The sequence below is a fragment of the Cyclospora cayetanensis genome, unplaced genomic scaffold (assembly GCF_002999335.1).
Source record: "Cyclospora cayetanensis isolate NF1_C8 unplaced genomic scaffold, CcayRef3 CcayRef3_contig_65, whole genome shotgun sequence".
Lineage (NCBI taxonomy): Eukaryota > Apicomplexa > Conoidasida > Eucoccidiorida > Eimeriidae > Cyclospora > Cyclospora cayetanensis.
In genome coordinates, this window is record NW_020312646.1 from 87,090 (window position 1) to 113,282 (window position 26,193).

The 26,193-nt window shown below is 53.8% G+C and overlaps 5 protein-coding genes across 5 annotated transcripts; 2 read left to right on the forward strand and 3 right to left on the reverse strand.

Annotated features, from left to right (window-relative positions):
* Positions 1–6,288, reverse strand: LOC113146821. Its single transcript, XM_026335304.1, has 9 exons — positions 4,810–6,288; positions 4,483–4,555; positions 3,406–3,512; positions 2,590–3,105; positions 2,005–2,075; positions 1,119–1,831; positions 472–1,043; positions 241–420; positions 1–198 (listed from the first exon to the last, which is right to left on the reverse strand). Exons 1-9 carry the CDS (start codon positions 6,283–6,285, stop codon positions 1–3), a joined length of 3,906 nt encoding a protein of 1,301 aa, XP_026191089.1. The 5' UTR covers positions 6,286–6,288.
* A 236-nt stretch (positions 6,289–6,524) lies between these two features.
* Positions 6,525–12,596, forward strand: LOC34622319. The gene is made up of 9 exons (XM_026335305.1): positions 6,525–6,710; positions 6,858–6,967; positions 7,358–7,838; positions 8,416–9,027; positions 9,621–9,761; positions 10,074–10,245; positions 10,315–10,681; positions 10,849–11,078; positions 12,424–12,596. Exons 1-9 carry the CDS (start codon positions 6,525–6,527, stop codon positions 12,594–12,596), a joined length of 2,472 nt encoding a protein of 823 aa, XP_026191090.1.
* Positions 12,597–15,050: 2,454 nt separating this feature from the next.
* Positions 15,051–15,419, forward strand: LOC34622320. Its single transcript, XM_022735488.1, has one exon. It carries the CDS (start codon positions 15,051–15,053, stop codon positions 15,417–15,419), a length of 369 nt encoding a protein of 122 aa, XP_022589561.1.
* Positions 15,420–15,774: 355 nt separating this feature from the next.
* LOC113146822 lies at positions 15,775–17,466 on the reverse strand. The gene is made up of 8 exons (XM_026335306.1): positions 17,385–17,466; positions 17,276–17,321; positions 17,035–17,207; positions 16,727–16,899; positions 16,595–16,669; positions 16,435–16,531; positions 16,082–16,200; positions 15,775–16,014 (listed from the first exon to the last, which is right to left on the reverse strand). Exons 1-8 carry the CDS (start codon positions 17,464–17,466, stop codon positions 15,775–15,777), a joined length of 1,005 nt encoding a protein of 334 aa, XP_026191091.1.
* A 387-nt stretch (positions 17,467–17,853) lies between these two features.
* On the reverse strand, positions 17,854–22,659 carry LOC34622321. Its single transcript, XM_026335307.1, has 5 exons — positions 22,081–22,659; positions 20,424–22,017; positions 19,538–19,823; positions 19,224–19,401; positions 17,854–17,907 (listed from the first exon to the last, which is right to left on the reverse strand). The coding sequence occupies exons 1-5, from the start codon at positions 22,657–22,659 to the stop codon at positions 17,854–17,856; spliced, it is 2,691 nt and encodes an 896-aa protein (XP_026191092.1).
* Between the last annotated feature and the right edge of the window lie 3,534 nt (positions 22,660–26,193).

Consider the following 26,193-nt stretch of genomic DNA (forward strand, 5'->3'; position numbering starts at 1 on the left):
CTAAGGTGCCCCAAGTGCTGCATGCGCTGATTCTGGCGTTAATTGAGCAGTCGAAGATGCTGACTGAAGTGCCTCTGGTGCTGCATGCGCTGCCTCTGGCGTTAATTGAGCAGTAGAAGATGCTGGCTGAGGTGCCTCTGGTGCTGCATGCGGTGCTTCGGGTGCTGGTGTAGGTGCCTCTGCCGTTGACTGCGTTGCCTCTGGTGCTGCATGCGCTGATTCAGGTGCTGCATGCGCTGCCTCTGTCATCGACTGAGCAGTCGAAGATGCTGGCTGAGGTGCCTCAATTGCTGGCTGAGGTGCCTCAAGTGCTGCATGCGCTGCCTCTGGCGTTAATTGAGCAGTCGAAGATGCTGGCTGAGGTGCCTCTGGTGCTGCATGCGGTGCTTCGGGTGCTGGTGTAGGTGCCTCTGCCGTTGACTGCGTTCCCTTTGGTGCTGCATGCGCTGATTCAGGTGCTGCATGCGCTGCCTCTGTCATCGACTGAGCAGTCGAAGATGCTGGCTGAGGTGCCTCAATTGCTGGCTGAGGCGCCTCTGGTGCTGCATACGCTGCCTCTGTCATCGACTGAGCGGTCGAAGATGCTGGCTGAGGCGCTTCTGGTGCTGCATGCGCTGCCTCTGTCATCGACTGAGCAGTCGCAGATGCTGGCTGAGGCGCCTCTGGTGCTGCACGCGCTGCCTCTGGCGTTGACTGAGCAGTCGCAGATGCTGGTTGAGGTGCCTCTAGTGCTGTACGCGCTGCCTCTGGCGTTGACTGTGTAGTTGCAGGTGCTACTGATGGATGGGCAGCGGTATGCTCCGCATCGCGAGTAGCCTTCGTTGCCTCAATATTGGCTGCCGCGGAGCTGTCGCATGCAGAGCTCTCAGGTGCAGCTCCTGCACCCAATTCGTTTACAGAGAATCCCCGTCTTCGCAGAGCGGCAGCAGCTGTGGAGGCTTCAATGACAGCCGCACTGACCACTACTGCTACCTCGCCAAGCGCTTCTGCCTCACCGTCTGCTGGTCGCACTCCTCCAGAAAGACTATCGGCTGCAGAGGCACCTTCAGGAGCAGCAGGGAGGGAGACAGCCTGCTCTGTGGCAGCAGTGTCTTCAGGATCTGCAGCAGCCAGCACACCTGCCGACGCGGGGGAACAGATTGCAACTGTAGAAGAGATCCCCTCAGCAGCACCAGCTTCTGCTGCTGCAGTGGCGAAGGGGGCTGCTGCTGCTGCTGCTGCTGCTGCTGCGCGTTTGCGTTGGCGTCTGCGGAAGGAGGCACTCCTCTTGCAGCTACCGCTTTCTCCGTCCGGCACTTGCTCTCCGTGGTGCTGCTGCTGTGGCTTCTGCTGCTGCTGCTGCTTTTTCAGCTCATGTCTGGCGAGTGGGTGCTGCTCTAGTTGCTTCCGGATTTCTTGCTGCTGGACGGCAGCTGCGCAGTGCTTGTTGTCGGTAGACTCGTCCTTTATGTTTGCCGCGGGGGGAGCCGCTGGAGAACTGGATTTGTTTTCTCGAGCCGTTGCCTTCTTCCCGCCAGCGGCTGTGATTGCGTTGTGCCTTAGAGGCGCAGGAGGTGGAACGTTCAGAAAAAGCTGCTGTAGCATCTGCTCTTCATCGGCGGCAGAAAAGCAGCAGAAATCCATGGCTGTGCAGTCTGCCGTGGCACAAACGTTGCAGACAGCTCTTGCAGTTCTCGCTGCGGCTGCCAGATCCTGCTGAGGCTCCAGCTTCCTGCGCTTCTGCTGCGGCTGCTGCTGCGCGCCTGCAAGACTCAGAGCGGCTAAGGCCAAGTCGCTTGTGGCGGGATCGCAGCTGGCGGTAAGTAGCAGCAGCACAGAGTGGAAGGAGACACTGCAGCAGCAAATCGCAGCAAACGAAAAGCCGATCAAAATCGCGTGGAAGCTCATTGCGAAAGCAAAAATGTGCAGCGCCACGTAGCAAATTTCACACACGGGCATGTTTAACAGGGGAAAAAACTCTATACGCGTGTGGGAGCATCTTTTGCAATAGCAGCGGCCGCCTACCCCTCTCCTGTTGCTCCTTCTGGTGTTACCGCATCGCTCATACGCGGCATTTGCTGCAGCAGCCGCAGCAGCTGCAGCACATCCAATATGCAGCACACACACACACACACATATACACATACATACATACATACACATCCATACATACATACATACACACACACATATGCACACACACATACATACACACACAGACACATACACACATACATACATACACATACACACATATACACACATACATACATATACACATACACACATACATACACACACACACATATACACACATATACACACATCCATACACACATACATACACATACACACATACATACACACACACATATACACACACACACATACATACACACACACACACATATACACACATTCATACATACACACACACACATATACACACACACACACATATACACACATACATACACACATACATACATACACACGCAATCGTGAGAGGCATACACCCGTTTGGCAGCAGCGAAGGGAGAAGGGGAATGTTTGTTCCTCCCGAGGAGCCCCCAAACACAGAAAAAAACAGTCTCATAGGCAGCCGTGTACCCTTTGAACAATACGCCGACCAACAGAGGCATCGGCAAGCGTGGCGTTGGCGAGCAGTGTGCCTCCCAGCTTTAGCAAGGACTGCACACACGCTGCGCTGCCTGTGTGGCTATGGCTGCAGATGCTGCTGCCAACAAAGCTCCCCTCCAAAGCTTCCTCGACGCGAACAGCGGCAACGCCTCGAGAGGTTGCTGCAGCGAGCTGCTTGTGCTGCTGCATGCGCTGCAGCTGCGGCTCAGCCCGTCCTCCACCCCACAGCTGCGGCGTCTGCTGCAGCAGCTCCAACGCATGCAGAAGCTTGCAGGCAAAGCCTGTGTCTACAAGGACGGCACCGTTGCCGCTCCTGCATCTGCCGCTGAAGAAAGACATCCCGCTGCTTTGCTCTTGCCGCAGCAACGCAGTCGAAGCAGCCGCTAGACTTGCAGCTTCTCGACTACCCTGCTGCCCTGCGGCAAACTGTGGCAGCGCCGCAGACGCCAGCGCGGCTATAGCCTCCGCTATCCACACGCAGTCAGTCTGCATGCATAAAAAGCGTTAGCAGCAGCAACAAGATACACGCAAACATGCAGCATTTCGCTCCGTCTTCTGCAGCTCGAGAGGGTGCGCAAGCAGGCAAGCAGGCAAGCAGGCAAGCAAGCAAGCAGGCAAGCGGGCAAGCAGGCATGCGGAGAAATTCTGCTGACAGACACAAAACACACGACAAACCGGCTGGCAGGCATACCCCGAATGGCTCTCTCTACGCCGTGGAAGCCTCAGCACGACCACTGCAAAAAGCGTCTACAAGCCATCAGGCTGCGCACACACCTCCCCTCCCACCTGTAAAGCGCTCCGCAGCTTGTAAGCGAGCAGCAGAGGCACCAACACCCAAGCCGCAGCCGCTGCAGGACCCAACTGTACAAGCAGCGAGGGCACCGACGCTGCCGCTTCGCGCAACAGCAGCAAGAAATCCAGCAGCAAATCTTCGCGAACAAAGTCGCCAAGTGTACAGACACCCCGCAAGGCAGCCAGCACCAGGGGCGCGCCTGCGACTTCGACCGAACGGAGGGTCCTGCAGCAAATTCAAGCAGCAGCAGCAGCAAATTCAAGCAGCAGCAGCAGCAAAATCAAGCAGCAGCAGCAGCAAAAAAGCCTCATAATGCCGCAAGGCGGAGCATACGGCCTAAGAATGCCACTCCGCAAGAAAAACACAAAACGCCTCAGAGGCACACGGCATCGCGAAGGCAGTTTCTGCTTTACTGGTGCTGCTGCTGCTCCTCCTGCTTTACTGGTGCTGCTGCTGCTCCTCCTGCTTTACTGGTGCTGTTGCTGCTCCTCCTGCTTTACTGGTGCTGCTGCTGCTCCTCCTGCTTTACTGGTGCTGCTGCTGCTCCTCCTGCTTTACTGGTGCTGTTGCTGCTCCTCCTGCTTTACTGGTGCTGTTGCTGCTCCTCCTGCTTTACCGGTGCTGTTGCTGCTCCTCCTGCTTTACTGGTGCTGCTTACTTTGCGTAAAGAACAAAGAGGCTTTGCAGCGCCTTGGCTTCGAACTGACGAAAAGACTTCAAGTCCGCGTGTATTGAACTGAGACAAACACACGATACGCAAACTGCCGCTGGCTACACCCACGCCCTCGCATGCCGTCTTCCAAGGATGCGGCAGCAGAGCAGTGCGAGTGAGAGAAGCTCAAAAACAAAGGCAGACAGACAGAGACACATGACAGAAAGAAGGCACAAGACAGAAAAAGACACACACATGTGACAGAACAAGAAACATGCGACAGAGAAAGACACATGTGACAGAGAAAGACACATGTGACAGCGAAAGACACACATGTGACAGAGAAAGACACATATGTGACAGAAAAAGGCACACATACATGTGAGATAAAAAGAAAGCAGTCTTCACTAGCCAAAGCTATACCTTGCACGAAGATCTCTACGGAGTGCGTGATCGACGTTTTTATTGAGCTGTTCAGCCTCGGCGTCGTGCTAAGCCGCATGCAATAACACACACACGCAGACACCCACGCCGCTGAACCCCCTCCCCCCAATGCATCCTCCCTCTTTACGAGGCTTGAACAAAATGCAGTAAGCAGGAAAGAAGTAAGTTGCATGCTAAGGAGCCTCGTTAGGAGATCCGGCGGGGTCTGTTGTGTGCCAGTGCGGGGGGAAGGTAAGGCGCGTGAAAAAAGTGGATTCTCAAACGACGTGAAGAAAAGCGTATTCATGAAAAATGAGCTTGCCCTTTTCCTCCGAATATCCACCTTCAATGCAACATCTACCAGAGCCGCAGCTGCTGCGCTTCTCGCATACTGAGCATACTGCGGTTGGCGTTGGAGACGCTGAGGCTGTTGCTGCAGCCCTATGGTAGTAGCCTGCTGTATGCACACCTCGATCACGACTGCGGCTGTCTGCAGACTCCTGTCCTCTGCAACGACGTGTTGCAAAGCCTCTGTGATGCTTGAACTTGCTTCCTGAAGCAGCCGCAAGTGCTCGCGACGTTGCTCTTGCTCTCGCTCGCGTTTTTCTTGTTCTTCTTGTTCTTGTTGCACCTGCAGCTCCACTGCCGCTGCAGTGGCGGCTGCTGCAGCCTGCACGGCGAGCTGCAGCAAAGACGTATCCGATTCGTTGAAGATAGGTATCACGCCAACAACTTCTGCTGCTGCTCGTGCCGCTGCTGCAGCAGGAGGCAGCTCCATGGCGAGACAGTCGAGCCTGCCTGCAAGCCTGCTCTGCAACAGAGGCTTTAGCTCGTGCTGCAAGAGCGCCACGAATCGGCGGTACGTGCGAATGTGCTGCTGCTCGTGTTGCTGCTGCCTCTCCACGTCTTTGGAAAGGCGAAAAGCCTTCAGAGCAGCATTCTTGTTGCCGCTTTTGGCAGCTTCTGCTGCTGCGGCGGCTGCTGTCTCTGCAGCAGCTGCTGCCGTCAACTTATGTCTGGGTAGAGTGTCACGCAGAACTGCGGCAAGCGACAGAATCGCGAGCTGCCGAGTCTGCAGCAACTCACGGAGTCGCAGCAGGCGCCTCTGCTGCTGCTCCTGCTGCTGCGGCTGCTGCTGCTCCGTCCTCGCGCCTCCACACGCTACCCCCGCTGCTTCTGCTGCTGATCGCGCCTGACTGCAGAAGGCAAACAAAATATCGAGATCCTCGGCAGCTCGCTCCGGGGCAGACATGATACGCACTGCTGCTGCCGCCATTTCTTGCTTCCTCTGCTGCAGCGTCTTGCAGCCTCGAACTAGAGCCCATGCCTCTGCACTTATCGCACCCTCCTTGTCACGCCCCTTGCTGCCGCTGCCGCAACTGCGAACAGCCTTCGCGCTGGTACTGCTGCGCCTCCACGCAGCAGGGGACTGAACCTCTTCTGCGGATTTCGAGCTCCCCCTAACCTTCTGACGGCGTCCAGTCAACTCTTGCTGCTGCACTTGCTGCACTTGCTGCTCTTGCTGCACTTGCTGCAATTGCTGCACTTGCTGCTGCGCACTCGGTGCTATCCACTGTCCATGTGGTCCTTGCACGGGGAGCGTCATGTTCGGAGCAGCGGCAATAGCCGCTGCTGCTGAGGCGCTCGATGGCATCAGCCGCTGCAGTTTACGTTGCAGCAAGCCCAGGGGAGCTTTGGCGGCAGCAGCAGCTGCTTCCGCTGTTGCTGCAGGGGAAGCAGCTGCAGCAGCAGCTGCAGCAGCAGCTGCTGCAGACTCCCGTCCTCGCTTCTTCCCCATTGTACTTGAACAGGAGAGACTTCTCCCCGCGGTCAAAGATCCCGCTGCATCTGCTTCTTCCCAGGCCGGAGGCAAAGAAGAAGTCAAGAGTCAGACAGCCAACAACCGCCACGAAGCGGCACAACCGAATTTCGCTCTCGCCTCTGCACTGTGGGGCAAAGGGGGCTGCCGAATGCATGCGGGCGAGCTCGTTTCAACGCGCCTTCCGAGGCTCTAGATGCAAGATATTGCCTTTTCTCATGCGAAAAAGAGAGAAAACTCGCAGCGTCAAGCAGCAAGCAATACAGCCATCCTCGCCACACGCTGCACCCACCCCCCCGTCACGCTGCGCAAAGTCGCAGCGGCCGACAGCCGCCTGCCCTGCCCAGGCAGCAGCCAGCAACCCCACCGGGGAAACTCCCCCCTCCCCCCTGTCCCCCAGACAGGCTGAGCCGTCGAACAACCCCATTTCGCGCTTGCTTTTGTTGCATTTCGCCGCTTAAAACTCAGATTCAAAGCGAACTCAGCGCCTGTGGAGGGGGGAAGGACGCGCAGCAGGCACCCGTGCGCTTTCATGCCCTCCATGCTGCTAGCTGTGTCGAGGAGCCGAGCCACGGGCAGTCAAGACGGCGGCAGTCGCAGCCAAAGTAGCTGCCGCCACTGCTATTGACTCCGAGCACAACGGAAAAGTCAGAATAAGGAAGCAGGAGGACGGCGATCTGCTGCTGCAGCAGCAGCAGCGGCTGCCGCTGCGGTCGGCTGGCCTCCCCGGGATGAATGCGGGAGTGTCTTTTGCTGGTGTCTCTCCACAAAGGCACCAGATTGCAGCGGCTGCTACGCCGTCATCTCCCCCCCAGCAGCGGCAGACCTCTCATCGAGGATTCCAGCGGCAACAGCCACAAGACTTCGCGCACCACTTGACGGTTCTAGAAGTCTATCATTGCACTCAGGGCGCTCTGCATGCGCATTTCCGCCTTCTTGGATTCACTCCCCCTTCCTGATAACCCTCTCCTTGATTGACGCGCGGCCAAATGTTGCAGCAGCAGCACCAGCAGCAGCTCCAGCAGCAGCAGCTCTTGCCACCTGCATGTAGGAGGCAAGGCCCTTCGTCGGCTCCCTCGGAGTCTGTAGAAGATCTCACGGCTCGAATGTCTAACCAACTTTGTCTGTCAGCCCCTGCACTGGATGCTGCATCTGCTGCGGCATCCTCCACGGTGTCTGCACCTGCAGCAGCAGACGCTGCTGCTGCCATGGGAGCGCTAAGCGGCGCAGTTGAAGGATCCAAAATGCTGCAACGAGTCAGGAAACACCTGCAGCCTCTTCCTGAGCTTTTGCACAAGGCTCTGCAGCAGCAACAGCAGCAGCAACAGCAGCAGCAGCAGCAGCAGCAGCAGGCAAGCTGCTTCCAAGGACCTCTAGATAATCAAGAAGACATACTTCCGCTGCTCAATGGGGTCCGTGCTCTACGGCAGCTTCTTTCTGCTGCGGGAGAAATACCCATTGCTGCATGTCTCGAGGCTGGCGCGCTGCCCTTACTCGTGGGCTGCCTAGCACATGACAGCAAGGCCCTTATGGTGAGCTCCTCTAAGGCTTTTTGCTGCTTCTCTTGTGCTTCCTGTGTGTGTATGTCTGTGTACATACGTGTATACGTGTATGTAGGTGTGTCTGTCAGTGTGTATACGTATGTCTGTATGTCTGTGTGTATGCGTGTATACGTGTATGTAGGTGTGTCTGTCAGTGTGTATACGTATGTCTGTATGTCTGTGTGTATGCGTGTATAAGTGTATGTAGGTGTGTCTGTCAGTGTGTATACGTATGTCTGTATGTCTGTGTATATGCGTGTATACGTGTATGTAGGTGTGTCTGTCAGTGTGTATACGTATGTCTGTATGTCTGTGTATATGCGTGTATACGTGTATGTAGGTGTGTCTGTCAGTGTGTATACGTATGTCTGTATGTCTGTATGTCTGTGTGTATGCGTGTATACGTGTATGTAGGTGTGTCTGTCAGTGTGTATACGTATGTCTGTATGTCTGTGTGTATGCGTGTATACGTGCATGTGTTTCTGCTGCTATTAGCGCTTGTTCCAGCGCCTTCCAATTGCCGCTGCTGTTGCTGCTTCTTTCGTTTTCCTCTGCCTGACTGCCGCAGCTAGAAGCCGCCTGGTGCCTCACAAATCTTGGGAGTGGGAGCAGCGCGGACGCCGCTGCAGTCGTAAGCTGCGGAGCTTTAGCCTTCATTTTTTGCGGTCTCTTTGCATTCACTCCCGCGTCTCTGCCCCTCTACTGCAAGCCTGTGCTGCTGCTTGCTGAAGGCAGTCCGCAGACGGGAAGCTGCGAAAGCCTCAGGGAAGGAGGCGCTGGTGCTCCGACAGAAGAAGAAGCCTTCGAGCAGCTCCTGTGGGTTCTAGGCAACCTTACAGGAGACAGTCCTCTGTATAGAGACATTGTTCTCTCGCATGAGCTGTTGCAGAAGCATTTCCACGCCCTCCTCCTGCATGGCCAGCCCTTGCAGCAAGGCATGCAGGAACGCCTATTTCATGCGCAGCAGCATGCCATCACACCGCCTCTGCAGCAGCTTCTCCTGCAGCGCATGCACCGCCTCGCAGCGGCAGCGACACCCCTCCCAACCCAACAACAGCAGCAGCTGCCTTCGCTGCATCAACAGCTGCTGCTGCTGCTGCAGCATGCAAGACGGCCGCAGACGTGGCGCACCGCAGTGTGGCTTATTTCGAATCTCTGCAGAGGAAATCCTAGGCCTGAGGTAGCCGACTGACTGCTCTTTCTCAACATCGCGCCTCCTGCTTTCCATCAAAATTCCCCTAAATCCCCTGAAACGCTTAGACACACTTCCTGCCGAGACTTGCAAACACACACATGCACGGCTAGGAAGGGGCACACGCCTCCCCAGCAACAAATGTAGCATGAAGAATACGCCTTTTCACATTTCCCCAACAACAACAATTCGACATCTACCCATGTGTACGTGTTCGTCTATGTGTTCATGAATAAATATGTGTTTATGGATGTCTATATGTTCATGTATGTCTATGTGTTCATGAATAAATATGTGTTTATGTATGTCTATGTGTTCATGAATGAATATGTGTTTATGGATGTCTATGTGTTCATACATAAGCACATATTCATACATAAACACATATTCATTCATGAATATGTGTTTATGTATGAATATGTGCTTATGTATGAATATGTTTCTATGGATGTATATGTTTTTATGGATGTATATGAGTTAATGTATGCACATGTATGTATACATATATATAATGTATATGTATATGCATATATATATATATATGTATATGTATATATGGGGTTGAATTGGCTTTTTCGCAGGCCAAGTTGCTCTTGCCGCTGCTGCCCCTGCTACGGCATGCCCTACAGCAAGCGTCATTGCATCAGATGCCGCATCGGGAGGCGGATTGGACGTTGCAGCAGGAGACTCTCGCTGACGCGTTCTGGGCTGTCGATGGCCTCGTGACAAGCCCTAATGGAGTGTCGCTGCTGCTGGAGTCGCCTCCCCTGCTGCAGCACGTGATCCATGCACTGGCTCACAGCAGCGAGAGCTGCTGTTGCGCAGCCGAGTGCTGGGGAGGCGCAGAGGCTGTGGCTTTGATCCAAGCAGCGGGAGATGGAAGTGGCTGCGCAGGAACGCTGGCAGGAGGCAGCGAAGCAACGACTGCCCGTGTATCGGAGGTGGATCTCAGCACAGGGCTTAGGAATGCCTGCTGCCGCGTTTGCAGCTTGAAAAAGCAGCATGTGCAGCAGCAGCGAGCTCAGGAGAGGCAGCGCTCGCTGCTGCCTCTGCATCCTGCGCTGCGGGTTGTGGGACAAGTTGCTGCTGGGAGTACGCGGCAGACGCAGCAGCTGCTTGCCTGTTGCTGCTGTTTGCGGTGCTTAGAAGCCTCGCATGCACCGTCCGTCGCTGCAGAAGACCCCTGCAGCAACGCCGATAGCCTCAGCCTCTCGAAGAGACGCTTCCTCCCGCGAGCCTCAGATAGGCCTTGCTGCGCGCGAGGCATCCCCGTAGTGTTGCGCTGCCTCCGCACGCTGCTGCTGCAGACGGACCGCCCCTCCCTCTGCAGAGAGGCGTGTTGGGCTTTAAGTAATCTCGCTGTTGGCAGCAGCCAGCAGTTGCAGCTCTTGCTGCAGTCCAACATCTTGCGGCATGCGCTGCTCATGCTGCAGGAGCAGCCTCACGTGGGACCAGAGCTGCGCAAAGAGGCGTTGTGGCTTGTTTCCAATGCGTGCGCTACCGCAGAAAGCCTCCAGCAGATTCTCCCGCTGCTGCAGCATGGCGCACTGCAACAGCTGTGGGCCTTGCTGGAAATCGCAGCTGCTACAGCGGACGGAAGGGCTGCAGAAGCAGCGCTCAGTGCCCTTGGCAATATCGTGCAGCTGGTAGAAGTTGCGCAACAACAGCAGCAAAAGCTGCAGCAGCAAGAGCAGCTGCAACAACAACCCCTAGTTTCCTGTGGCTGCTGCAACGCACCCGCAGCACTGAGACAGTGTTGTTGCTGCTGCCATGAGCCGCTACGCCTTTTCTGTTCCCTCATGCCCGGAGAGGAGGCGCTGCTGCTGCTGCAACAAGTCTACGAACAACATCTCACTGCCACAGCAGACCGGAAGAGCGACGAGCTTGCATGCAAACTGCTGCAGCTGCGGGACTCCACGCATCACGCTGTACCCTTTGGCTCCAAAAATCACCACCTTTTTGTCAACTAACTGCAGCAGCTGCGTCTGCTGGTGCGCACTGCCTTATTACGGCAGCAGACTCTCAACAACCGACATGCCGTACTCAACACTTCTGCCCAATTGGCAGTCATCTTATATGTACGCCTTGCGTCGGTGTTGCCCAATGACGGGGGGCTGCTCCGTGTTGCAAGCAACGAAGGCCAGCTGTTGTTTGTGCGGCATACCTTGCGTGCGTTCCCTGGCGAGATTTCGCAATCCCGAAGTAGCGTCCACTGAAACACCCCATGGTCGGTGGCATGCCTCTCACTAAAAAAGAAAGTGATGAGGCTTTGGTATGCGGGTCTAGCGAAGGCGCAGCCTAATAGGGGCAGCGCAGCCTCACGGCGGCACAGAGGCATCACACAACGCCCAGACTTTTATGAATTGAGGCGATACACCTAGAGGCGCCCCTCTGCTATCGGAGTCCGCAACAAACGTTTGGTTAAAATGAGCAAAGTCATATTTCAGCTTTTTGCAGAAAATATCTTGGCGTCATCCTAACTAGGCAGACACTGACTTGCGCGCAATTGCGCACAGCGTGCGTTCAAAGCGGAGTAGTTTCATGAACCGCCGCTGGAGTATCAGAACGCCCTAGCTGATTTGGTGGTGCCGAATGGCATAGATATTCTGCATGTAGGAAACAGCAGCTAACGAGATACAAATGACGCTTACTGGGTGAACTGCCCAGGTGCCAGCTCTCCCATTGCTAGAAGAAACCAACGCATCGCTCAAGTAGTTGACGTTTGTAGCGATGCGCTAGAAAGAAAAGCGCGCTTTGCAGTCACGCGTCATGTAGTATTGCTGATCTTGATGAAGAAGTTTCCTTCTAACTTGTTCTCATAAATTAAATACAGTCGCTTGCCCAAGCATCTACCACTTTAAACTACTTTGGTAATCTTTTGAAGTGCCCTCTACGATGCACGCACAAGCAGTTGCCCGTATTATTTGTAACGATGCTGTGATCCCAAGCGAATTTCTTTTGTTTTGCACTCTCGTCCGGTTTCATCACTCAACGCCTCGCTGCGCCACGCTGTAGGTAACAGGCCCTGCTCTTGGAGGGACAAAAAGAATATTTTGCCGCACCGAGCCGAATTTTGAGAGCATAGCGTACTTTTCACTGGAAAAAGTGCAAAAGTGGTGCTAAAAGGAAACGGCACCAATTACAGGCTTGCATTCAAACCGTGATTTTGCCTGAAGACGGAACTTGGCAGCCAAGAACCAGAAAAAATGCACAAGAACTAACGTTAGTAGCGCTTGATTCCCTGTGATGAAAGCGAAAAGAAAGCTTGAAACTCTTCCTCCTAGTAGGCGGCTTGCGAATTTCTTTAACCCCAAGCTGTTTCTGCTTAAGCCACCTACAGATGAGCATACAGCAGTTAAATTCAGAATTTCGTATATATCAAAGCCGAATCCGTACTTCCAAAAGTTACAGGACACTGCAAGCACGCCATTGCAACCAGCAGACGCACTCCTTGTGCTCAAAGAAACGTTGGTGGGGCGATATCGCTGGCTCAATGCGACCTTAATCCATCTGGTGATGAGCGCATGAGTCCAAAGCACTGGTATGCATCTGAATAGCGTCTCCACTCTCCTTAGTTGTGTGTTTTTGCCCTTTTTGAAGCAGGGTTCTTGAATGCCCGGGACAGCTTTCATGTGAATGGCCTGACCAGCATCCAAATGTACAGAAAATTTAGAGAGTTTACAGCGAGCCTCTGTTCTTCACCAGCAGCAGCACAAATTGAATCTTCCACCATGCCTCTTCTATGACTAAGTGCAGGCACGCCTGCAACCCTTTTCTGTAGGGTAGGTCCTGAGCACTGGGAGATGAATATACACCACCGGTAGGCGCAAACTGCATTAGGGGTGCATCCTTCGCTCCCTGTGGCCTCTTTCCGTTTTAGAAAGCTGCTCGGGCAGCCGTTGAGAGAGGACTATGTGCCCTCCTCGAGCTGTCGGTGGCCCTGTGGCTAATTCACAGAATACCTAAGCAATTGGTGTTGTTGCATTGCCCTGGTCGGATCTCCAGCACCTCAGCAGGGATACAGGAACTTCTTATATCTCCAGAGCCCTGGCAGCCTTTGCCGTTTGCGGTACGTCCCCTCAGTATACACAAAAGACAAACATAATGGCAAGACAGTGGAGGGTAACGCGAGCAAATATCAATGCATACTCACCGGCAGATGGTTACTGACTGGAAAAGCATAAATAGCGCTGGACAAACATGAAGCACAGGACCTCCCCTAGGTGCAGGAATTACATATGAGATGGCTTATGGCCGCCTTTTGTGTTTTGAGCTGCTACCGTCCGAGCCATGCACGAGAAAACATAAAAATTCCAAGGGCTTGAGTTGTTTTGTTTATTGCCCATATTTCTACTTTGACTAATAATTACAGCTTGGATAATAGTCATATCTCCCGTAGTGGCACTGGCACAAATAACAAGCCTGGTCCTGAGAATGCAACGTAAAGAAAAGGGCATTTGCCGATAGGCCACTCTGTATACGCCCGAATTCTGCCTCTCGGCAACGCCTTTTTTGCACCGTGCAATTGTGTGGAGTTTCATGGGGAGGGCTCGGTTAAGGGCTGACAAGTAAAAGGAACCACCATTTTGAAGGAAGGTACAGCACTTGTTGATAGCCTGCTCTAGATATTGAAACCAGACTAGGCCGCCTGCAACACAGGTTGCCATTGCTTTTTCTGTGTTTTATGTTCTTCCTTCGAGGAATCACAAGCCCTCCAAAATCTTACGTCTTATTTGAACTCCACGGTGCTTATTTCGGCAACCAAAAACCTTGTTTATCGAAATCCTCGGTGGTGTGACATAAAAACGGATTTTTCATATTGGTGTCCAGAAGAAAAGTTTTCTTGATATGGAAAAAGCTAAGTTCAGCCACTAGTCTGCAAATACTGATGACTAAATACCGCATTGGAAAAGCTCTTTCTTCACGGCCTCCCACAAGGTAGCTGCTAGGACACGGTTGATAGCGCCCCATTGCACCCCAGTGACCATGAGCTGAACGATGAATCGTGTGATGGGTTCCACAGTTGGTGTTGAACGGATGGAGTTCCAGACACCTGCACCGACGTGAGGTATAGGTATCGTCTCAGGGACAAAGAAAGTTGAATTAATTAGCAGCTAGCAGCAGTGCAACTAGCAGCACCAAGAGAGGCAGCATCACCCCCTCGCCTCCCTCACCGACTTGGACATGGGTATTCATGAAGCCTCGGTATTGTATATGCATGGTTGTCTCTTTTTAGACTGATTTTGTGCTCGACTTTGATGAACACTCCGAGAAAACACTATGCGATCAAAGAGTGCAGCTTTGCAGGTTCATTGGAAAGCGGGCAGAAGGATCTGTAAGGCAATTGCCAGTGTGTCTACATTTCATCTCACGAGGCCCTTTTGTAGGCCCAAAGCAAAGCGGGACAAAAAGACGCACAAGAATTAACAAGTACCCAAGGATACAGTGAAGTAGTTCGCAGTCAGTGAGGTCATTGCTAGAGGGAGGAGAAATGTCGCAGACTCCAGCTTAGCGAGAGACGAATTTTCATTACTTGGTGCCACACAAGGTCAAACAAGACACTGAAAAGACAAGTACCTAAAAATAGGGATACTCCCGATGAGCTGTGTGCTACAGATAACGCAAGCCCAGGAAGGAGGCATTCGTCCTAGCCGTATGCTGCCTTCGCCCAAAGCTAAATACGAGTAGTAATCCACTAGTCAGCTGTTGTTGCACGGGTTTCGCCTTAAACTAGCTACTGAAGTGCCTAGGGCGACGGTGGGGCCCAGGGGCCTCTCGATGCTCCCCGGGGTCCCTCGTGTAAGGGTGCATCACCAGTCCGTTCTGTCTCTCTCTCTCTCTATCTGCGCCATGCGTCTAGTCTAGTTCGTATTGTGGCTCAACAAATTATCTTTTTTTCTCCAGTGAGCCTCGTGCGACGGTTGTTCAGCTTGAGGGCGCATAGATGCCCCATGGGGGGGACTCCCGAAGCGCCCCAGGGTTCAGGAGCCGCCCGTACAGAAGGGCACAGTATGGCTTTTCACATGGAACTGCAAGGGCTTCCAGCTGTTGCCGCTGCCACCTTCTTGGAGGGTGAGTGGAGCCACATAGTTCTTGAGGGCACAATCCCGGTTTCAGCACCAGAGCAGCCTACGCAAGATGGGCTGAAAGTGCCCACTGCTGGAGACCCACGAGGGAAGCAAGGAGGCACAGGAGTCGCTGATGACTCGTTTGCGTCGGAAGAGAGAGATCTGAAAGACGCTTATATCATTAGCCGCAGCTTGACGGCTGCGGAAAAAGCTTCGGTTTCCTTCCTCGCTGCTACGGCAAAAGCGTCAGCAGCAGGAAACGAAGAGGCAGACACCGTGGGGAATGACCAGTTGGGACTGGATGACGACTAGCATGAATTGCGGAATGTGACAAAGTGGAGTGGGACAAAAGATCCAAACGAGCGATATGCGCACGGAACGTGGGCGTGTGGAGCTGCTAGAATGCCAAAACTGGGCCTATAGGCTTGCCGCTCAGCATAGGAAGCAGAGGCGGAAAGCAGTGAATCAGGGACGCTGTTCAGTAACTGTGTTCAGTCAGATGAATGATACGCGATAAAAAGGCAGGTCCCTCCCCAGCCGGGCGCCTGAGACATGCTCCCGTTTCATTATCCGCATGTCTGTCCAGCTCAACTGGTCTCTTGTGCGAGGGCATACCTGTGCTTTCTAGCCACGTGAGTCCTGCAGGTGTTCCATGCAATCATGTGGTTCAATGCCAGTGTGTGGTGTCGCATGGCTGTTGTAGAGCCCTACCGTAACGGTCCATGCGTGACGCCAGCTCCTCCGCGCTAAGGGAGCAGAAACTGTTTTTGGTGAGGAATGCGGCTAATTCTTTTCTCCTGGCATTAACTGCGTTCATGTGGCTAACGAGCGCCCTCGCCTGTCGCCCCCGAGCCTTTAGCAGGGGTGCCACCCCGGCTGCTTCGCAGTCTTCAGTGGTTGCAATTTCCTGCCATTTGTCAAGGCATTTGCACTTGAGCAGTTTTCTCCATGTAGGGTATGTAGAAAGGACGTACTAAGAATGCTTGTGGCCCATGTTTTCCTGCCAAGACGTCTAGCTGCATCCGCGGCTGATTGGGATTTGAACTGTCCCAAAGAATCGCAAAGAATGCTTTCATGACGGCCGTCGAGAGTCCTGAAGTGAAGCAGCGGAAGGAACTCCATCTTTAGTGGTACGAAAATATGCCCTGCGCTGCAGTAGTCATTCGGAGGCCGATGTAGCTCGATTCTGTGGTAAACCGCTAGGGAAAGCGAATTACCTGATAATATATTGTACCTCTCTCGGCGTGGTACCTAAAAATGAATGTATACATCCATTAGCATCTTCTTTGGATTTACGGGGCTTCCTAGCACTAAAGAAATATGCAGCTATCCCTTGGTGCGGCCAAAACAAGCTCGCTTTCTTTGGGGGGCAGGTCATACCATCCGGGGTTCTTCATCATGCTTCTGAAATGAACATCTCCCACCTTTATGTGCAGCACGATTGGATGAGCGGCTAATGTATTCGTAAGTAAGGCAAAAAAACGCACGTTTCTAGGCTGCTCCAGCGCTTTCGTGATTTCAGCTTGCGTCGGTGGATCGGGGGAGAACATATCCAGGCCTTCCTATGAGACGTGTGGTGAGATCCGACGCCTTTGGTGTGCCACAACTAGCATCCCTACCACGCCCAAGTACGACTCCATGTGCTCCAGGGCTTCGTCATCTGTGCAGTGGTAAAATTTCCGGGTTCCGGGAACAGATGCCACGTAAGCATTCAGAATCTGCAGAATGATTGCGTCGTTAGGGGCCGTGCCACACGCCGTAAGCGCGAGCGCGAACTCGCCCAGGTCCCCTCCTGATAGCAAATAACAACCGCACAATTAGATTAGAAGCATATAGAAGAAGAAAGAGAGGGGAGGCGCTGAATCGCGCGAAATTGAATTGCGAAACCCCATACGCCTCAGGCGCTGTGGTGGTCTACTGCACTCACCAGGGGTATACAAAGAAGGCGCTGTGACCCGGTCATCAAGGCACGCGAAATGTGACTCAGAAACGTTGGCAAAGGTTGCATCTGATGGCTGGCCCCAAATGGAGCGCACTTCGGACGCGGAGAGCCCTCCTGCTGCAGATTTGTCTTGATGAATCTTGACATTACTTGGATTGCTGTTGTACACCGTTTTGATCACGTAAAAGGTTTCTTTTGCGGGGCTAGAAATATTAGGGATGGTTACCACAGTGGTACAACTTCCGTGAGCTTCTGATCGCCTTCGGTCAGGCCTGCATTGACCAGTGGGAATCACACACTTGTTACATTAAGAGTTCATGAAGGTGCAGCTGTACCTTGGTTGCAATTGCATATAGCCCTGTATGTCTTTCCGTTAATCTTAAGTGTTCCTTGGATAAAGGGATCGCCTCGCTGCATTCCGCCACCATCTTCAGGTTGGCAAACACAAAGGCAGATCCACGCGAAAAAAGTACAGAGAAAACAGCTCCATGGCCATTTCATCATTGCTGCATCGAAATAAGCTTCAGCGTATGCCAAAATATAGCTGAACAGGCGCTTTAGAAGCGAATTTTTGCCACTACGCAGTGCGTACCCAGCGGGATGCTTGTACACCAGAAGCGCTCTAGACCCACCGCATGAGTCTTCATGAAGGATATTGTTATTCCGAGTCTCACAAAATCATCAAACCTCTCAATCAGTTTCTAAACGCGTAAGTTCTCTCACTAGTGTAACTGCTCTGCATTTCGAAGGCTGTAGCTCGTATACTACTTGCACTCTACAGGAAATAGCGCGTTCTGCTGGTACTCAGTCTTCTCTCCATGATTCAAACAAGAGTCGTTGGCATGACCAGGAAGGTTTCTACAAGGTATGCCCCACGGCCTGGGAATTTACCTCCATGTTCCTGTACAAGCAAGATGGGAAACGTTTAACTTGCTCTCCATCCGCAACGGACGGTGGCCCTAGAATTCGTTTTGTGGATCCTTGAGTTCTCTCCATTGAGGAATGTCTGGCCTTCTTCTCCAGCGTCATTCAATTGCTGTGTGAAAGCAGCATGCGTGATACAATGTCTTCCTTGGACCATGCGGCAAAGCAGTGCTCCGCAGCACAAGCTAATTTGGCGAAGAGCGAACCCACGAACCACTAAAGGACTACCCTGCTTGCCTTTAAAAGGCTCCTTGACAATTCCAACTCACATGGCGGGCCTCGTGCCAGCGACGCACCTACTCTGGCCTCCTAGCAGCTTGCATATCACCGCAGTGGCCAGCACACTGCACTTGCCACTGTCATTCCTTTATCGTCTAGTGCGTACACTGCAAGACTCCTCTTTTCTGCATGTGTTGCGTACGGCTAGGTGTAGTTTGCGATTAAAACCCGTTGCAATTGTGCTGTTTACGCTTTACCGGGGCTTCACCGGAGCGTCAGTCAAAGTGCTGTTTGTTTGTCAGAGTGGGGATACCCTACAGCTACTCAGGCCTCTCACTCATAGATGCGTTTGAAGCCTGAAGAGGACTGCTGCTGCAGGTGCACTGCAGTTGGATGTGATTTGGGCAAATAAAGGCACGACATTTGACGTCACCTGAGAGTCAACGGACTGTTTGCGGCCCGAACGGCGCTCCAACGGTGAGACGTCCAGGACGCTAAGAAAATGACACAAAAACCCTACACAAATAGAGTACGGGGCCAGAGGCAATCCCAGCAGGCTAGGGTGCAGCCCCTTGCAGAGATTGGTAACACAGCTGCATGGCCACATAATACCTGACGACAGCCGAAAAGAACCAAGCAATACGGCTCCTTCATCGTTAGGATACGTCATGCGCTAACTGGCTTAGAGAGCCAGCTACGGTTCACACACACAGCAACGTCCCCACAATGCGAGGCACTTGGCGATAAAAACACAAGTCACTCAAAAACAACTATATTCAACAAACAACGCGAACACATAAAAAAATCCTGCTGCAGTCTCAGAGTTAAGCCAGGTCGTGCCGGTCGATTCCACATAGAGTATGCGAGCTCTTTCGATGAGGGAATAACAAGATGGTTACTAATACGAGACACATAGATAGGCACTATACTACAGGCCCCCACAAGATGCAGAAGCACAACTGTAACATAAACAACGGGCCCCGTGGAGGCAAACAACAATACCAAAAAGCTAAATAATGGGTATACTTAACTTCACTTGCGCCAACCAAGAAGGTGACCGTCATCAGCCCGCACAAACAAACTGGCGGGCTCTCGCCAAGACAACCACCAAGCGACGTCTGAATACCTCCCCCCGTGGCGGCACGAATTCCCCTGCCGGCTCCTTTCTGCTCTTCTCTCTGCCCACCTTGCTGTTTCGCTTGGCCCTCTCTAAGCCCTCTGTGCAGTGTTTCTGGCCTCCAATGATACAGCACGACGAGGTGCACGTGGCGAGTCAGTCTCGGATAACATTGCCGCCCAAACAGCCCGGAAGGCATGTCCTCTTGTGTATTTTGGGGGCGCTCACCGCATGCCAGCTCCCCCTTGGAGCTGCATCAGCCGCCTTAATACGGGGTTCGTCTTCAGAGCCGGACGGGGCACTGCTGTGTGCGTACACCGCAGGGGCAGCCCAGATTCTTCTCCTCGATTGGCCGCCCCTTGCGGGAAATCCACATTTGGATCCGATCTCTCACTATTGGTAGAATTCGTTCCACATTCTTCGTCTGCAGAGGCGCTAAATCTCCCGTTGCTAGTGGCATCATTCTCTACCAATTCGTAAGTGCCCGTAAGCGCCGCGGGCGTCTTGCCGTCACCTTCATCCTCCACCTTCCCACTGCCCCGGCTTTGCTGTTGCTGTTGCGGCTGTTGTTGCTGCTGCTGCTGGCCGTGCTCCTTTTGCTGACGCTGCAGATGAGAGAGGGCTGCCGCAAGACAGTACGCCGCAGCAAACTCGGGCAGAGAGAACGAGACGCGATGACCAACCAGTTCCAGAAGAGCCATCTCCAGGGAGGCGAGCTCTCGAGATGACACGCCCCCCACAACAGCCCACAGGGCGAGCGGCGTGTGATCGTCTCTCACCACCTTGGAAACAAGCACAAGTGCCGCCAGCAGCAGTCGATGAGCATTTCTTTTCGAGATGCGCAGCTGCTGCTGTCGCTGCTGCACGCGCGTCAGTAACAGCAACGCCATCAGCAGCTCATGCTCCGTTGCACAGGCCAAGTGCTGCAGCCTGGTGATGTACTGCCCCAGAGACAGCGGTGGTTCCGTGCTGCTGTTGAAGAGCAGCAGCTGTCGCTGCACCCTGGCGCAGCCAGCACACCAGTCTGCAGCGGATCTGTAGCAGCCAGTGGAGGGGCCGACAAAAGCAGGCATCTTTCTGCTGCTTTCCAGCTCCACAGCAGAAGCAGCAGCACCTGCTGCCTTCGCTGAGGGCGTGGCAGCCGTCTTTGCGGCTGTCCTTTCTTTGGGTGTCGATGCTGCTAGGCTTTCTTCCTCGCTGTCTTCTCTCTTGCGAGCAGAGGGGCTTGCCTCTGCATCTTTGGCAGAAGCAAGCGCTTCCCGATAAGTTGATGCTTTGGGTTGTTGCTCCAACCGATACTCTTGCTGCGCTTCTTGCACAGCGTAATGGGCTGTGGGCACGATACTCTTCTGGGGGAGCTGCCGATACAGCACTTCCCTTTGTGGGAACTGCTGCTGCTCCATGTACCGCTTCGCAGCGGCAAGCTTGTGAGGGCACAGAGGCACTCCACAACAGCTATAACTCCCCTTCGATTCTCGTGACTTTGGCTTCCACATGCACCCTGGCCACGAGCGCCTCTTGATCTGATCCCCCCATTTCAAGCCACTGCTGCTGCTGCTGCTCCAGTACCGCTGTGCAGCAATCGCATACACTGCGGGGCCCTTAGACTCTGCAGCAGCCGCTGTCTCCTGCTGCCGCTCCTGCTGCGGTTTGCTGCAATCGCTCCTCGTGGGCATGCGCGACGAAGCTGCACCAGCAGCCACCACGCGCGCTGCAGTTGCCTCCGCAGTTTGTTTCAGCAACTCGGAGGGTGCCCCCCCCCCCAAGAGGCCAGCGAGCGGAGACGGCTGCTGCACTACTGCATCCGCAAGCGCGGCTGCTGCGTGTCGCTGCAGCGGCAGCAGAGCCAGCAGCACGGAATCATGGATTAGCAGCGAGAAGCGGTCAGGATTCTCGTTGTAGAGGTGCGTCAATGCAGCGCCAATGCGCAATGGCGTGCCAAAAGCGCAACACGCGCAGAGCCTGCTGCCGCTTCCTCCACTGCCCTTGCTGCTGGAGGCACTACTCTTCCCGCTATCGGCGCTATTACACGCTTCGTCTTCTGCGTTCGACATGGGCGGAGTTCCCTGCTGCTGCTGCTGCTTCTGCTGCTGCTTCTGCTGCTGTGGCTGTTGTTGTTTTTGTTGCTGAAGACAGGAGCCACGGGCGCATTCACACCCCTTGGCCATAACCTGTGCAGCAACCTTTTGCAGCTCCTGGTACAGCTTGAGCACAAGCACATGCACCTCTTGTAGTGACACCCCGTGGGAAACGTCTGCAACCACTGCTTCTCCAGCTTCCGATGCGTCTGCTGCTCTCCCCTGCGCGAAGTCTCCCGTTGCCGTCTTGCGGCGTGCCCTTCGAGAACCTCCCCCCGCTTCTGCCAGAGTCGCTGCAGCAGCAGCTGCCACGTGTTGAGGCATAAGGTCCAGACTGCGGCTGGCTTCTGATGGGGCCTTATATCTCGTTCTGCTGTTTGTGCAGGCGGCGGAAGCTGCAGACGAGGAGGATGGGGATGTGGTTAGCTCGACACAATCCACGCCGCTGCTGCTGCCTTCGACAACGATTTCCATGTACCTCACAGCCTCGCTTATCCACGGCTCCGCTTCGACGGCGTCTGCTTTGTCCTCTCCGAAAGACCACCTCGCGTGAGCGCAGACGCTGGAGCACGCAGCATGATCCTGTGGGAAGGGTGGACTGGGAGTAGGAGTAGGATTGCTGCTGCTGCTCTGGTTGTGGTCGTTGTGTGTGCCCCTGTCGGCGCTTACCACCGTCCCCACCCCCCACTCGACCGACTCGTCGCTGCTGCTCAAGCTGCCATGCTCCTCTCGCCAGCCGTCGCTCGACAAACAGCGCCCCCACACCACAACAGGCGTCTCTTCACCCGGATTGCACGGAGAAGACTCCTCGTCGTCCTCGCCGCAAAAGTCTCGCCCCTCGCACGTCTCGCACAGCAACGGCTGCTCTTGCTCCTGCGCTTGCTGCTCCTCGCCATCCACCTCCATGTCACCCTCCACGCCACAGCCCGCAAGCGAGCAGCGCCCTCCCACGCACGTCCCCGAGTACGAGCCATCGCACACGCCACACGCGCATGCTGCAGCCGATTCTGCTGCCGAGGCTGAGTACCAAGATGCTGATGGGGGGGGGGCACAGCGCTGGGAGACGCTTGGGGATTCTGCAGACTCCCCTTGCGCCGCAGGAGGCACCTGCTCTTTCTTCAGGTGCCGCCGACGCTGCCGTGTAGCCGACCATGCGCGTTGCTTTGCCCCACGCAACGGTCCACCCTCAGGCGACGTTGATGCAGGAGTCAACGGACTACTTGCGTTGCCGATGCGGCTCGACGCCGCCGCCCCTGCAGCCTCCTCAGACATCCCAGCATGCTGGTGCGTCTGAGGCTGCTGCTGCTGCCGCTCGTTCGCTTGCTGGGCTTCTTCTTCTTGGTGTAGCGGCGATCCGCCGTCCTTTGGCCGCTGTGAGGCGGCGGCACTTGAAGCATCTAGGAGCCTCTGGGGTCGCCCCATAGCGGCGCACATCAAAGGGCTGCCTGCCGCTGCTAGCACTGCTGCTGCTCTTGCAGCTGCTGCGCTCGCCCCCGCAGAGAGAGGGAGAGGACGAGAAGGGGAGTCGATTAGATTAAACAGCGCCTGCTGCCTACGGGGACGGGAGAAGGATCTAAGCCCCCGGCATTGGGCTGCACTGCGGAGCACCTGGAAGGCCACATTAAGTTCTAAGGGAAAAGAAGGAGGAGAAACGGCTTGCAGGGCGCTGAGAGAGCTCTGGCCCTTAGCCACCAAGTCGGCAGACAGCGAGGGGAGGACAGGAGCGAGGAGGAGGTCCCTTCCAGGCACAAAGGATTCCAAGGATTCAAATTCTAAAAAGAAATGCACAACCCCTCCGAAAACTGATTAAAAACGATTTCCGATGCATTAGGGGCCGCAACAACAACAAGAAGATTCACATGAAGCCTCGGGCTGGCCACCCCTCCCGCACTTGAGGTGAAGATACACCCGAGTTTAGCCGAGAAAGAGGAGGACTGAGAGCTTAAAAAGGGTGAGACTTTTGCATTTGTGGAGCCTAGCCAAAGAAGCACTCTCTACCGCGGCGAAGCACTGCTCGCGGAAGAAGGTGCCTCCGGAAGGAGCGCCGCCTGAGTGTCACGCTCCCGCTGTGGGGCACCGTGCCTTCTCTCTTTGCCTTTACCAATTCGCTTTTAGTCTCCTTTAATTCATTTCAGGAAAGCGAAATAAAACTCACCCAGTGCATGCGTTCAAATCGCGTTTTGTGCAGCCAATTCGCGTACCTCCTCGTCGCAGATCCAACAGGACCAGACACTGGTGGGGTCTCTGGGAAATTGTGAGGCTTCGATTCTGAGCGACACCCCTTCTTTGAGGGCATAGTCTTAAATGCAAAGCACTTGCAAAAGAATATAATGTGCTCGAGTGTCGCCTTTTGGCCTCGCTCTGCCCACGGATCACCCTTTTAATGAGCAGCAAGTTCTTCGTCCACAACGCTCTCGCACCTTTGCCTCGAGCGCTCCTTACCGTTTCCCATCGCTCCTCCTAAAGGGGACGAGCGACCCGGAAATTAAATTAGCAGGGGAAATGGAGAAGTGCTTTCTGCCTCCTTCTACAGGGCCGTTACCGCATGTCTTTAAACCATACAGTATTGTCCTTTGGTAGAACGATTGCGCTGGTGCGGACCATGATCACATACCAAAACACTTTCTACTAAACTACTTAAAAGTACCTCAAAATTCACTAACGAGTGACGTAATTATTAGACCATTCGTCATATAATCTTTACTGCTGAGAAGCACTAGCTCGATACGAGAGGACGCATTGGTGGGTGCTCGTGCGCCAGATGCTTGGTGCAGACAGCTGGTGATGCTGAACTGCTTAGAGGGTGTAGCTCGGCGCGACCTAGATGCCTCTCTCCCACCATATTATGGGTCGCGCCACGGTTTAAGTGCAACTGATTTCAACTTTTGCGACTGTGGCTGCAAAAGAGGAGCCACGTAGGGAGAAAGAACCTATGAGTGCTCAGGGTATGTCAACCGCTCTAAGGCTACAGTTTAAGGTAGGCGCGAAAAAACTTCCGAGGAAGCCCACGCCCCTACGCAGCCCCATAGAACTCCCCACCAACAATGCGCTTGCTTCTCTTGAGATAAATAGGGTATTTTAAAACGTAACTGCAAGCCCATGCAAAGAGCCAATTAATTTTGAACAACTGGATTCGCTTTTGCAGAAGCAGGCTGTTTGGCCAGCAAATAAGCACCAGGGAAACGGGAAGCTCCCCATGCAGGCTGCGGCGCAGTGAAGGTTACCAAAAAGGATAGAGCCTTGATTGGGGATTCACTGGAGGTCAATTCTGCGCTGATGCAGTTTCACATGTCTACCGTTTCCACCTCTTGACAAAGGCTGTGAAGGGGACCTGTAATCCGAGCAGATTGTGCGAAAATGCATGCTGCATCCTCACTCTTTGTAGCACATTCCCCAAGGCTCACGCTTGCTGATGGGCGGGCCAACACAAGGATTGTCAAATCCACGGCAGTTCAATGCCACTTCAAGTCAAAGTTTAGTCATATCAGCATTGGTGGTGGCTTCTGTGTTGGGAGTGGGATAGAGTGGATGCTAAATAGAGGTGTTGCAGGGTCTTCGTGCGAGTGACTCAGCGGTGCATTCAGAGGGGACGATTCTGAGTACGCGAATCCAGCGGTCCAAATCATTCGGCTTTTTGCATGTGCTTGCGGTTGAGCATGATTTTTCCCTATGTATCGCAAGAGAAGCAATTGCACTGTTGGTAGGGATTTGTCTGGAGCTGCGTAGGGGCGTGGGCTTTCTGTATTTTCGCGCCCACCTTAATCTGTAGGCTGGGATCGGTAGACGTATCCTTTGCATTCATAGGTCCTTTCTCCCTACGTGGATCTTCCTTTGCAGCCACAGACGCAGGAGTTGAAGTCGGTCGTTCCTGAACTCTCTAGCTGCCCATTATTTAGGGGCGCCCCACTGGTCGGAAGTTCAACAGCTGCCTGCTTTGCAACGTGATGCTTTTAATACCCCTGATATGCATATATGATAGAGTCACTATCCGTCTGCGTCGTGGCGTTTAAAAGCCAACTTTTCATCTCTCGATACACCAATCTACTGGTAGATTCTTCTATGTCAGCTGTCTCAGTTTTCCTAAAGCATGCTGTTTAGCTGATGGCCGCCTAAGTCAAAAATCTAGGGGTGGCGTGAGAGCTTGAAGTATAATAATTCCCACAGGTAGCGGACGCCTTTGTCTACATGTGCAGACACACTGTTGAATTACCCCGTCCTTTTAAACTTGCCGCACAATAAAATTCTCTAGTGCTTGCCCAACCCTACTGCCGTTTATAAGTTCTAGTCCACAGAGCTTCACATGTGCAGCTAAATAGCTCCTGTCAAAAACTCAATGACGGTTTTCTATCGGTTGTTTAACTGTTGTTCACATCGGCTTGGAAGCAGACCTCTTCCACTGCAGCTGGCCATGCGCCACAGTCTACTTCCAACACCGCACTGTTTCAGAAAGTCGTAAAAAGAAAAACACACTATGGGATTACCAAGTAGATTAAATGAAGCCAGACAACTAATGCCGGGAAACCTGATATATCACCGTAATCCACAGCCAGTTAATGAGGGGGGAACAGCTGCAGCAAGCCGTGAGGTGCTGCCAGCTGTAACGTCCCATCTAGGGTATCTGTGGGGCAACACTTAGCTTCAGACCAAAAACGAATTCACCAGATTGCTATCGATTGTTTCTCTAAAAGTGCTACCTCCTTCCCTTGCCTGGGTTTCTCAGATTTCCCGATATAAGTAGAGAGAGACAGAGTGTGCGTGGCTGCACCCTTTGAGCACTCCAAGCATTCACAGCCCACTACACATGGT